Source organism: Alexandromys fortis, unplaced genomic scaffold (assembly GCF_014885135.2).
Source record: "Alexandromys fortis isolate MF-2015 unplaced genomic scaffold, M_Fortis_MF-2015_v1.1 scaffold_296, whole genome shotgun sequence".
Lineage (NCBI taxonomy): Eukaryota > Metazoa > Chordata > Mammalia > Rodentia > Cricetidae > Alexandromys > Alexandromys fortis.
The window spans coordinates 946,016-959,416 of NW_026068172.1; the positions used below are offsets into that span (position 1 = coordinate 946,016).

General features: G+C 47.0%; 1 protein-coding gene across 1 annotated transcript; it reads left to right on the plus strand.

Annotated features, from left to right (window-relative positions):
• The first annotated feature begins 201 nt into the window (after positions 1–201).
• LOC126492225 (zinc finger protein 14-like) lies at positions 202–12,972 on the plus strand. Its single transcript, XM_050128454.1, has 4 exons — positions 202–658; positions 9,843–9,969; positions 10,093–10,153; positions 11,058–12,972. Exons 1-4 carry the CDS (start codon positions 656–658, stop codon positions 12,178–12,180), a joined length of 1,314 nt encoding a protein of 437 aa, XP_049984411.1. The 5' UTR covers positions 202–655; the 3' UTR covers positions 12,181–12,972.
• The last annotated feature ends 429 nt before the right edge of the window (positions 12,973–13,401 follow it).

Here is a 13,401-nt window from a genome sequence, read left to right on the forward strand (position 1 = left end):
AGACCTCTTTACAGATGGTTGTGAGCCACCATGTGGTTGCCGGGAATTGAACTCAGGACCTCTGGAAGAGCAGGCAGTGCTCTTAACCACTGAGCCATCTCTCCAGCCCTCTGTGGAATATCTTGTGGTATACCTGAGATATGTTCTGCAGGTGGTAAAGAACAGACGAACAGCCACTTCCTCTTTGACCTAGGGCACAGTAGCTTTTCCACCCTCTCTTACCCCAGACGTCCACTGTGAAACCAACGATAGCCCGCAACTCCAGCTGCTCCAGACTTTACCTTCAGTCTGGTGCACAGGCGCACCCAGATCCCAGCCAGCAGTGGAACGCCTCTGGACAGCAGCCAGGCCTGGGCAGGACTGCGCTGGATCGCACCGGTATCAGTATCGTACTGGTCCTGTCCATCAAGGAACAGGGACTCCCTGGAGCCAATCAGAATTGCGTATAAGCGGAGTCGTCCAATCGACAGCGGGCAACCGCCTTTCCGGTGCCGCCCTGTTCGGCTCGTGTCTGCCCGTGTCGGCTGCAGCGGGGTGCTTACGGTCGGTTGCGCCCAGCGGAGCGCACGGAGATTGGAAACGTGTATCGGCTGCAGCGCTGCGCACACGGTCGGTGGAGACGCCTAGGGGAGCGCACGGAGATTGGAAACGCGCCATGGTGAGTGTGGCGTGGAGACGATGGTGGGAGGCTGAGAGGCCGGGGACTCTGCAGTCGGCTACTCGGAAGTTCCCGGAACTGCGCGTTTGCAAACCGCTCTCCCGGAGTCCGCAGCCGAACCGCAGTGGAAAAAGGGACCGCCGTGTTTATGTGTGTTCAGGTGTTCAAGTGGAAAGGGGGACATAGGGCCCTCTCTGGGGCTGTTTCTAGAAATGTTCTTTTAGTGTTTTAAATTACACTTATTTGTAGGGGTGGGCCGGTAGGGAGGTCCGAGTCTGGTTCCGGCTTGCACCGTGTGGATCCTGGGGCTCGAACGCAAGTCCTCAGACTTGGCAGCAAACACCTTTTCAGCCGAACCATCGCGCAGGTCCCTTCTTTTTCTTTTCCCCTTATTGTTTTTTCCCTTATGTACATATTCACAATCCAGGTGAGACCATGTGCCTAGGGTGAGAGAAAGGGAACTCTCCCTGGGGTGGAGAGATGGCTCAGAGGTTCTGAGTTCAATTTCCGCAGGCAGTCACGTGGTGACTCAGCCATCTGTAATGGGATCGGATGCCCTCTTCTGGCGTGCAGACGGCACTCATACATTTTCCCTAATAGAAAAAATTACAACTTCTTGGAAAACTTTCCCATCATCTGTTGTATGCCCCCCCCCCCCATTGTATCACAAGCAAAAGGGGTGGGGGTTGAAGGTCACTGTTACCTCGCCTGGCCAGGACTATTTCCTTACCGGTGTAAGGACCCAGTGCCAACAACAACTACAAGAACTAGTTCCCAGCATGCTAGAGCTTCAGTGGAGCCGCAGAGGGACAAAGAGTCTCCATAATTTTGCGAATGGCCCAGTGTGGGTGCTGCGAACTGAACCCAGGTCCTCTGGAAAAGCAACAAGTGCTTATTACCACTGAACCATCTCTCCAGCCCCTTAAGATTGGCGGAGGGGGGGGGGCGGGGGTCCGCCTCTCACTCAGATCCTTCTGACTCCCGGGTGCCACGGATTAAAGGTGTGGCCACTACCATGATCTCAGAATCTGATCATTTTAGCCTCAAGGTTTTTGTTGAGACATTTCTCTGTGTGGCTTTGGAGCCTGTCCTAACACTCTCTGGCCTCGAACTCAGAGATCCACCTGCCTCAGCCTTCTGAGTGCTGGGATTAAAGGTGTGGGCCACCACCTCCCAGTCTTTAGCGAGGTCTCTGTCCCTTTCCCTGTCTCTCCTGCCTCCTTCCCTCCTTTTCTATGTCCTTCTCTCCCTCTTGGGAACTTCAGTTCTCAGGGAGTTACCAGGAAACTGATACCTGAATCCTAGAAAATTCCAGGCCTGCTTAGAACCCCCGGCCCAGCGCCGAGCTTGTCAGCAGGCAGTGTCTGGGGCTCAGGCTCTTGGCTAGACCGGAAGCTGGAAAGCACCTTCTCTGTCCTTACAGGGACTATAAAGGAGGGACCGTGTGGCCTCTGGCCAGGGTGGGTTGAAATTCAACCTGTTTGATTTTTCGGGATCCAGCTTTTTGTTGGGTCTAAAATGTCCCCATAATTGAGTAGCAAAAGTGCTGTTACCCTCTGAGGCGTCTCTACCACCCCATAATAAGAGACCCATACACACCTCTTTCCCTTCCTCGTCTGCTGAGTCTCTGTCCTCTCCTACTCCGTGGCTTCTTTATTTTGTTGTGATTGTGTGTATGTGTGTGAGCTTGTCTGTGTGTGTGCCAGAGTGCGGGTGCCTGCAGAGGACAGAGGTGCCAGTCTCCTGGAGCTGGCATTAGAGACAGTGTGAGCTACCCAATGCGGGTACTTGGATCCAGCTCATCTCTACAGCCCCTCGTGTCTTCCTTGGTATGTGGGTACCAGGCATGGAGGCCCAAGCATGCAGTCCCGACACCGAAGTAAAAGGAGAAGGCCAGACTCAGCTGTTGGCTTCTAGGTCAGCCTTAGCTACATGAGACCTCATCTTCAAAATATGCATTGACACATGGTGGCTCACAACTGTCAAAGTAAAAGGGGGAAAGCAGATTTATTCTTAATAAGCCAGGCATGGTGGTATGGGCCTGAATCCCCAGCATTTGGGAAACAGAAACCAGAGAATTAAGTTCAGGGGCAGCCTGGATTACAAAAGAATTTGGGCCCCCCAAACACAGTTATTCCTGGCCTGTGGTCTCCCTGCTAAGAAAGTAGAAGGAGAGGAGCGGGAGGTCAAGGCCCCAGCTGGAGCTACTGAGAAACTGAACAAAAAACAAACAAGGAGCCAGTTGGTGGTGGCGCACACCTCTAATTCACCAGGGAGGCAGAGGCAAGTGGATCTCTGAGTTTGAGGCTGGCCTGGTCTACAAGAACTAGTTCCAAACAGGCTCTAAAGCTACAGAGAAACCCTGTGTGTATGGGGGGGGGGGGTGCAAGCAAACAAATAAGGAGATAAAATGCTAAGTACAAGTAGGTTGAGACCTTATTGGAAGGAGTATAGGAATAGGAGAGGGGAGCACACACTGAGGTTAGACAGAGGAGGGTGTGTGCATGGTGTATATTCCCTGTACCAACAGAGGCCAGAAGAAGACATTGCACACCTCGGAACTGGAGTAACAGATGGTTATGTAGGTGCGAGGAACCAAACTCTTGAGTTCTCTGCAGGAGCAGCAAGTGCTTTTAAATACTGAACCATGCCTCCTTTTATGTATATGAATGTTTGCCTCTGTGTGTGTGTGTGTGTGTGTGTGTGTGTGTGTGTATGCACGCTCACCATGTACATGCCTGGAGTAACAGATGACTGAGCTACCATGTGGGTATAGGGACCAAACCCAGGTCTTCTGGGAACAAGTGCTCATAATGGCTGGACCATCTCTCCACCATCCCCGTCTATACCCCTTTTCACACTAATTTGTGCCTCTCCTTGTATCAGTTTTAATATATTGTTTCTTTCTTAGAATTGATTAATTACAGTCAAGTTGTTAAATATGTGGAACTGGTATTGTTCATGATACTCCTGTGTGGTCCCTTTTATTTAGATTTTTATCAGTGGGTACTCTTATCACAGGTATTGGTGGTTTCTAGATTGTCTTCTTTTTGTGCATTTTATTTGTGGGTGTGGGTGTGTGTGTGCGTGTGCACATGTGCCGTAGAGTGCATTGGAGGTCAGACATTCAGAAATCAGTACTCCTTCCACCATGTGTCTCCTGGATTGAACTCCGGCACCAGGCTTGGCTGCAAGTACTTCCTCTCGCCAACCTTCTCTTTTTCAGTTTGACAAGAGTTTTATCAAATCTCATCCACCTTCTCAAAGAATGGGCTTTTCCTTTTGTTGTTTTCTTGAGTTTAATTTCTCATGTTCTCTGGGCATGGTAGCACACACTTTAATCTCAGCACTGGGGAGGCAGAGGCAGGCAGATCTCAGTGAGTTCGAGACCAGCTTGGTCTACAAAGGGAGTGCCAGGACAGCCAGAGTGGAACTCTGTCCTGAAAAACCAAACAACAACAACGAAAAAACCCCGGTAACTTCTCATGTTCTTGGGATTGTCAGTTTCAAAGATGTGTGTGTGTGTGTGTGTGTGAGCCAGGTAGTGGTAGCACACGCTTTTAATCCCAGTACTCAGGGAGGCAGAGGTAGGCAGATCTCTGAGTTTGAGGCCAGCCTGGTGTACAGAGTGAGTTCCAGGAAAGCCAGAGATATACAAAGAAACCCTGTCTGGAAAAAAACAAAACAAAACAAAACAAAACAAAGTGTTACGTGCCTAGGAAGGCCAGAAGAGGGTGCTGGATCCCCTGGAGCTAGGATTACAGGTGACTGCTGGGCATCCCCTTGGTTAAGTGCCTCAGCAGTAAGTAGAGCCACTGCCACCACTCCCACCCCCATGTAACCCTGACACCACGTTAGAAACACACCTGTAAAGGTTTGCGGGGTTTATTTATTTGTTTGTTTGTTTATTTATTTATTTATTTTGGTTTTTCGAGACAGGGTTTCTCTGTGGCTTTGGAGCCTGTCCTGGAACTAGCTCTTGTAGACCAGGCTGGTCTCGAACTCACAGAGATCCGCCTGCCTCTGCCTCCCGAGTGCTGGGATTAAAGGCGCGCGCCACCACCGCCCGGCTGGTTTGCGGGTTTTGTGAACAGCTGACCGCATTAGCTTTGTTTGATGCCAGTATTCCTTGTTTCTCTCAAGATTTTGCAGTCTGCAGGTACTTTAGGTGTTCCACTCTTTCAGGTAGTGCTAGAAGTATATGCATTTTATTTTCCTTATTTTTTTAAGGGAAAAGGTTTATTTCAGCTGAGTTCCTATTTGCAGTTGATCATGGAGGACGTCACAGCTCCAGGAGCTGGAAGGAGCTGGCCATCTTCGAAATGATTGGCTTTTATTTATGTGCCTCTGGATGCTATGGGACGACAGGCTGTGCCACCAAAACCTGGCTTCTGTTTCTTCACCATCTCTGTTGATTGTTTGAGTTTTTGTTTTAAAATTGCGTGTGGGGGCGTTGCTTGTGTCTGTGTACCACATGAATATAGTGCACACAGATCAGAAGAGGGCGTCAGATCCCCTGGAACTGGACTTAGATTGATGTGAGCCACCATGTGCATCCTAGGGATTGAACAAAAAATGCTCCTGACCACCAAGCGCTTTGCTTTCTCTAGAGCCATCATCAATGATGCTGGGTTTTTTTTTTTTTTTTTTTTTTTTTTTTGGTTTTTGTTTTTTTTTCGAGACAGGGTTTCTCTGTAGCTTTGGTGCCTGTCCCGGACTAGCTCTTGTAGACCAGGCTGGCCTTGAACTCAACAGAGATCCAGAGATCGGCCTGCCTCTGCCTCCCAAGTGCTAGGATTAAAGGCGTGCACCACCACTGCCAGGCTAGAGCCATCATCAATGGTGATGCTGATTGTTGGTGTGGGGTACACATGCCATCAGACATGTGTACATAAAAGAATAACTTAGAGGAGTTGGTTCTCTCCAGGGCTCAGGCTCGGGTCACAGATTTGCCCAGCAAGAACTTGGGCCCATTGAACAGTCCGGCCAGGCCCCTGGTGTGATTCTCTTGTTATTTAAGTTGGTGGGATCCCTTCCCAAATCCAGATCCTAGATACCAGGAGAGGTCGAACCTTGTGAACTGGCTGCTCACAGACCATCTTGGAATGCTTATTCGCTCCTTCGGCACTGCAGACAGCAGCGCTGCATTTGGTCCAGTGCTGAGGAGATGGTAAGCCCCAGCTGGATGGCTCAGCAGGTGAAGGTGCTTGCTGCCAAGTCTTGTGACCTGAGACCCACTTGGTAGAAGGGCAGAACTGCTCCCAGTGGGTTGTCCTCTTGTAAGCACCCACGCTTACTCTGATACAGCAGCCAGGAAGACTGGGGCTGTGACAGTTTTGCTGAGAGCAATCAGACTTTTTATACCTTTATCAGAAAGAGAATATAGTGGCCATTGCCAGGATCAGTACAGTTGTAGTTGCCAGGATACAGTGATGTTTGCAGAGTTTATAGATTACACAAGATGAATGTCTAAGACAATTGTCCGGAAAGCTCCGGTGCTTCCCTGATTTCTAAGGGATCACACAGAGAAGCACAAGGCAGTCTGAGAGCTTCACTGCCTGAGGGAGGAACTGAGAGGCACAAGGTGCCCCAGGAGCCGTGGACTCTAACCTGGAAAACCTATGATGCATTCCTCAGAGCAGCTAGGACAGGCTACCTCCAGGCTTCCCTACAAGTCACCCTTTCTTGTTTTTTAATTTTAGGGTAAGCAGACATAGAGTAGCAAGTCAATCTCAAGGCTGTAATGCTTCCCAGATAACCAATATCAAACCTCCCAGAGACATTCCTTGGACTATAGTTTAGAAGTTTAATTAGAGACCAAAATTCTTTGCTAGGTTTTGTGCAGCAAATTTGGGCAAGAATGGCCTCATTGCTGCAGAATGTTTTTGGGTCTCGCCAAAGAACTCAGGGTCTTGGTCCTTTGGCCTCAGGGGTCACCAGGCATGCGTGCGCGCGCGCGCGCGCGCGCGCACACACACACACACACACACACACACACAGAGAAAGAGGCAAACATTCATATATATAAAAGGAGACATGGTTCAGTACTTAAAAACTCTTGCTGCTCCTGCAGAGAACTCAAGTTTGGTTCCTTGCACCTACATAACCATCTGTTACTCCAGTTCCAAGGTGTGCAATGTCTTCTTCTGGCCTCTGTCAGGACAGGGAATATATACCATGCACACACACTCTCATCTGTCTAGTGTGGGCTCTCCCCCAATTCCTTCTCTCTCTCTCTCTCTCTCTCTCTCTCTCTCTCTCTCTCTCTCTCGCTAACCTCAGTGTGGGGTCTCCCCCCAATTCCCAAACTCCTTCCAATAAGGAACTCAAGTTTCAGGGCTTCTGAAACCCTCACACTGACTTACATGCAGGGAAATACCAATGAACATTAAATAAAAATAAACTATATTTTTTAAAAAGAAAAGAAAATATTATGAGGAGTAGCCATGATACCTTATGCCCCCTCTTTATTTTTAAATAATGTTTAAGTTGTCTTAGTTCTTTCCACAAGATTGACGCAAGGGTTATGTGGAATACCTATGATGTGGGTTGTATCAAAAAGTTGGCAAAATTCCTGAAAAGATTTGGCAGTGTATACAGGAGAATTGTCAGTTTTCAATATTTATAAGGGCATAAATTTTTATTTTGGCAGAAAACAAAATATCCATATAATAAAAGCAAGAAGAAACAATGTGGGTTTTTTTTTTTAAGCTCTTTTTAAAGCAGTAGCAACAAGCCAGGTAGTGGTGGCACACGCCTTTAATCTTGGATCTCTGAGTTCAAGGCCAGCCTGATCTACCGAGAGAGTACCAGGACAGGCTCCAAAGCTACAGAGAAACCCTGAAAGAAAAGCAGTAAACAATAAACTTTTGACATAAAGTTGGACTGGACTGTTTATCGTTTCTTTCTTTTGTTGAATGATTGCCAGTAGTTGAGGTTCCACCAGCCCTCAAGGCCACAGCCAGAGGTGACCCTTCAGTGTGTGCAGGCCCAGTGTAAGGACAGAAGCAGACATGAGAAGGACGGATGGCCCTGTGGCATGCAGCGTCAGCATTCTCAGGCCAGCTGCTGGACAGTAACCATTCCTGCAAGATGGGAAACGAAGTCTTGCTCTGTCTCATCAGGGCCCGGGGTCTCTGTTTTTCTTCCAGAATCTGGTGACTAACACCATGCTCTGAGTACCATTTGTCCATAATCTTCAGGAGGATGTGTGAGCATCACAGTATGTCTTCTCCTGCTCATATCTCAGAAGTTGCAGGCGTGTTATTTGGTTGGTTTCTAAATTCTAAGATGTCAGTTTCTTTAACGTCTCTGAATAAGTCAGTCTTCTACAATACATATTTACCCCCAGTAAGACACACTTTATCGGGCTGGAGGGATGGCTCAGAGGTTAAGAACACCAACTGTTCTTCCTGAAGAGCTGGGCGGTGGTGGCACCCGCCTTTAATCCCAGCAGCTGGGAGGTAGAGGCAGGTGAATCTCAATTATTTCAAGGCCAGCTGGCTGGTCTACAAAGTGTGTGGGCTAAAGAGACAGTGTAAGGGAGCACCTGGTCCATTCTGAGTACACAGACCTGCTAAAGACCCTTAACGCTTAAATAAAGCAGGTGTAAATTTCCTGTCTTGTTAGGATCAGGCATTTCCCTCAGCTGGGAAGAGAAAGTCACCTCATGTTGTCTCCTGTCTGTCTCCTGGGCACAATGTATCAGAGACTTGCATCCTATGGAGGATGCGAACACACAACACACACACACACACACACACCAACAACAACTTTAGTGAGAGATGAAGTGAAGCAGGGAAGTTTTCTTCCTGAGGAACTGCACTTCATGGAGAGGGGTTAAGAGCAGAGGAAATTGGAGCTGTAGGTAGCGGAGCAAAATACCACACAGAGGAGGGAAAAACTCAGCAAGAGAGACACTAAACACTCCGTGTATCTTCGGGTTTCGACTTTTCTTAATCCCCGTTTTTTTTTTTTTCCTAATCACTTTCATTTTTAATTTTAACTGTCTTTTGTTTTTTGATATTTTTGAGGGTTTCTCTGTGGAGCTTTGGAGCCCATCCTGGAACTCCTCTGTAGACCAGGCTGGCCTTGAACCCACAGAGATCCTTCCTGTCTCTGCCTCTGGAGTGCTGTGGCTGGATTTAAAGGTGTGCACCACCTTGCCCAGCTACAAATAATTTTTGTTTGGAGTTATACACACTATTGTCTGCGCTTACAAATGAAAGGCTGCTCCTTCTGTTTATCTGTCCTAATTAGCTGTGATTGTCAACTTGACCAGCCTAGAGTCATCTGAGAGGGAGTCTCAGTTGAAGGATTGCCCACCAGACTGACGTGGTCTTCTCTGTGAAGAAAATTGTCTTGATTGTAGATTGATTAAAGTACAATGCAGCTCAGTGTCAGCAACAACATTGCCTGGACAGACGGTCCTGGGCTGTCTATTTAAAAAAAAAAACAAAACTAGCTGAGTAAGAGGCTTCACGTGAGCTGGCAGTGTTTCCCCATAGTTTCTGTCCTCAATTCCCACTTGAATCTGTGCCCTGGCTACCCTCGATGATGGACTATAACCCGGAAGTATAAGCCAAGTAAACTCTTATCTCAGTTAACTTTTCTGTTGCTGTGAAGGGACACTATGACCAAGGCAACTTAGAAAAGAAAACATTTAATTAAGAGCTTGCTTACAGTTTCATAGGATGAGTCCTTGATCATTATTGCAGGGAACATGGTGGCAGGCAGGCAGACATAGTACTGGAGTTGTAGATAAGAGCTTATATCTGACCCACAAACAGGAAGCAGAGCACATTGGGAATGGCATGCATGGGCTTTAAAAGCCCACCCCCAGTGACACCTCCAAATCCTTTCTTAAAAAGTTCCACCGACTGGGAACCAAGCATTGAAATATGTGAACCAGTGGAGGCGTTCTCATTCAAACCATCACACTTTCTTTCTTCACCTAAGCTTCTTTTGGTCAGAGTGTTTCATCACAGCAACAGAAATCACACTAGAACACTATTTGTTGCATGAAATTACAGTTGCAGTGTAGGAAGACGTGTAGATGAGAGTTCTCATTACCAAGTCCTGGAACTGACTGAAGCATTATCCTCTCAGCCTGGTATCAATGAACAATAAATACCAGCAGCTGCTGGTATCCTTATTTGTGGTAATGTATTCCCATATGTTTCAGGATTCGATAACCTTTGAGGATGTGGCTGTGTACTTTACCCAGGAAGAGTGGGCCTTGCTGGACATTTTCCAGAAGAATCTCTACAGAGATGTGATGCAGGAAACCTACAGGAACCTGACTTCTCTAGGTGAGCATGGCATTGCTGAGTGCTGGGTGCACATGCTCAGTCAGGCTTGGGCTCATGCCCTAAGTAAGCATCTAATAATCACTTTATACTTTTTTTTTAAATTATTCTGTGTCTGTATTTTAGGAACAGAATGGGAACAGTGGGATTTGGACACTTACTACAGAAGTCTGAAGAGAAACCTGAGGTATTGGACACCCACAAATAGCTGTGGATCATTGGATAGCACAAATTCAAACTATTTATTCTAAAAGCAATCTTCGTACGCTCTGAAAATGAATACCTTTATGTGCTGTGGATATCTGAGGTTGGCAAAACAGTTTATGTAAAAGCAGTGTTAAGACCTTCCAGCTGGGGCCAGAGCGTTCAGACATGTGAGCCTGAGGAGGCCGTTCTCATTCAGTGACCACGTGCACATCATTCGAAACAAACAACTAAGGGGGCCGGAGAGAGAGCTTGGGTTAAGAGCACCAGCTGTTTTTCTAGAGGACTCGGGTTCAATTCCCAACACCCACATGACAGCTTAAAACTGTCTGTAACTCCAGTTCCAGGGGATCTGATACCTTCTGCAATGTACATAAAGTTAAGTAAATTATTAAAATATATAAAACATAAAAGAACTTTTAAAAAGTAATAACAAAATCTTTAAAAATAACAAGGAGCTTTGGTCCAGCCAGCTTTCAGACCTTGAATCCACTTACGTGGAGGCTGGGGTCAGATGGGCAGTGTGCAGCACATGGAAACTGACTCTGCAGGAGGTGTCTGTAGGCAGCAGTCTCGGGGGTGGGGAAGCTGCCTTGCTAGTCTTTGCACACACCGGCCAGGCGTCTGTAATACTTGAACACACTGTCAGTGTTAGCACGCAGCCTGGAGGAAGGCTTTACCACGCTGTGCCCGTGTCAGCAATGTGCATTCATTCGGGGTTTTGTCTCTTTACACATTTACTCCAGGACTTCCTTGTCTGCCCACAGTGTGGGGCATAAATGCCTAACATACCTTGTGAATGTTCCCAGTATAAATCTTATATCTACTAATAAGTATAAAATTGTTAATAAGCAAACTCTTAAGATTATATTTCTTAATTCTTACAGAATCCAGATGGTAAAGAGAGACCGTGAACTTAGAGACAGTGACCAAGGCAGAGAAACCCCAGCTCAAGATCCAGTCGGTATCACAAGCAAGAAAATGCCTGGACCAAAGCTTCCTGAATGTCAGTCATCCCTAAAGAGACCTGCTGCATTCAACCCTCAAAACAAACCATGTGACTATCAGACATATGTAAAGAAATACTGTGAGTGTAGAGCATGTGGTAAAGTCTTTACCTGTCCCAGCTCCCTTAAAAATCATAAAAAGGTCCACAGCAGAGAGAAACCTTACAGATGTCTGCATTGTGAGAGAACCTTTAGTTATCACTTCTGTGCAGAAAGGCATATGCTGACTCATAGTGCAGACAGGCATAAATGCAAGCTGTGCGGGGAAATATTTCCTAATGCCGATACCCTTCGGAGTCATAGAAAAATTCACTCTGGAGAGATGCCTGAATGTGAGGATTGTGGGAGAATGTTCTGGACTTCCAGTTCCCTCGAGTTGCATAAAAGGCTTCATACAACAGAAAAACTTTATGAATGTAAATACTGCAGGAAAACCTTCAAGAATTATTGTTCCTTTAGACTCCACGAAAGGATTCACACTGGGGAGAAACCTTATGAATGTAAGCAGTGTGGGAAAACCTTCAGACATTCCAGCCATGTTAAAGCACATAAGAGAACTCACACTGGAGAGAAGCCCTATGAATGTAAGCAGTGTGGGAAGACCTTCACTTCTGGGCATTGTGCAAGAAGACATTTAGGGACTCACAGTGGAGCCTGGCCTTACAAGTGTGAGGTGTGTGGGAAAGCTTATCCGTATGTCTATTCCCTTCGGAATCATGAAAAAAGCCATGCCGAAGAGAAACTTTATGAATGTACGCAGTGTGGGAAAACCTTTAAATATCGTGCTTCCTTACGAAACCATTTGACCACTCACACGGGGGAGAAGCCGTATGAATGTAAGGAGTGTGGGAAAACCTTCAGCTGTGCCAGTTACCTTCAGAATCACAAGAGAACACACGGGCAGCCCTACAAATGTGAAGAGTGTGGTAAGGCGTTCTCATACTCCAAGAGTCTTCGAAAACACATGAATGTACACAGTCGATTGGCGGGAAGCTTTAAGTGAGTTAGAGGTCGAGTATAAGAAGAAGAAGAACTCCACACGCTCAAGCTCATGTTCAAAATGAGCCTGTGAGCGCAGTGAGTCTGCATTGGTTTCGGTGAGATGGGCCACAGCTTGTGCCAAAGCCTATGAGTTGAAAGCGTGTTGGGAAGCTTTTGAGCACTGAGGACTTAACTGGAGATGGATACTGACCTGGGAAAGCTTTTTGCTCATTCTTGATGGATACATGGGATGACAGTGGAGAGAAAGTCTATCACTGTTAGCAGTATGGGGACCATTTTACCCTGAATTTCAGTGTGGGGAAGTCTCACTAGGCTCCACCACAGACCCAGACTGTACACGGAGGAACACTTGGACTCCTGCAATGTTAACATGTTCAAGCCCCCAAATCTCATCAACCTAAGAAGTATAAAACCCGCTGGTACACTCGGGAGGCAGAGGCAGGCGGATCTCTGTGAGTTTGAGACCAGCCTGGTCTACAAGAGCTAGTTCCAGGACAGGCTCCAAAACCATAGAGAAACCCTGTCTCGAAAAACCAAAAAAAAAAAAAAAAAAAAAAAAACCCGCTGGTGTCCGTATACTGTGGATTTCTGATTCTTAGTCATAATTCTGTTGCTGCTTTTTGTTTAGTTATACATAATTTTTAAGTGCTTTACTTTGGTAATTATTGGACCAGTAAAATCTGATTTTGTTAATGTCCAGATTTTTGCCATAGTCCTCGACTGTTCAGGTGTGGCTGTACTTGGTCATTTGTTTTCTAATAAAAATGTCTTTTTCCAGCACAAAATTTACTCGGTCCTCTGTGCTAAAATAGTGCCGCTTTTATGCTTGTCATGTCGTGGGAGGGAGGTGTGTGCACATGTGTCAGCTGCCTGTGGAGCCCAGAAGAGAGCACTGGATCCCCTCGAGCTGATCTTAGGGGACAGAGAAGCTGAGTCCTCTCTCCAGCCCCGCATGTTTCTGGGGAATGTTCTCATGGCGCTGTAATGGTGTCTCGGAGAAGCAGCCCCGGCTCCCACACTGCCACTGCGGATCTGTTTGTTCGTGGATGTTGCTTTGACAATTGGGAGCCATTCAGGGGCTTAGTGTCCTGGACTCAGAACCCCAGCACTGCAAACGAGTTGGTGCTGTGTGAGTCAGATGGATTTTCTGAGTGGAATCACGTAGGGTGGGCATCCCTGAACTAGCCGTTCTGGAATCCTTGGCTGCTTCCCTCGTACTTTG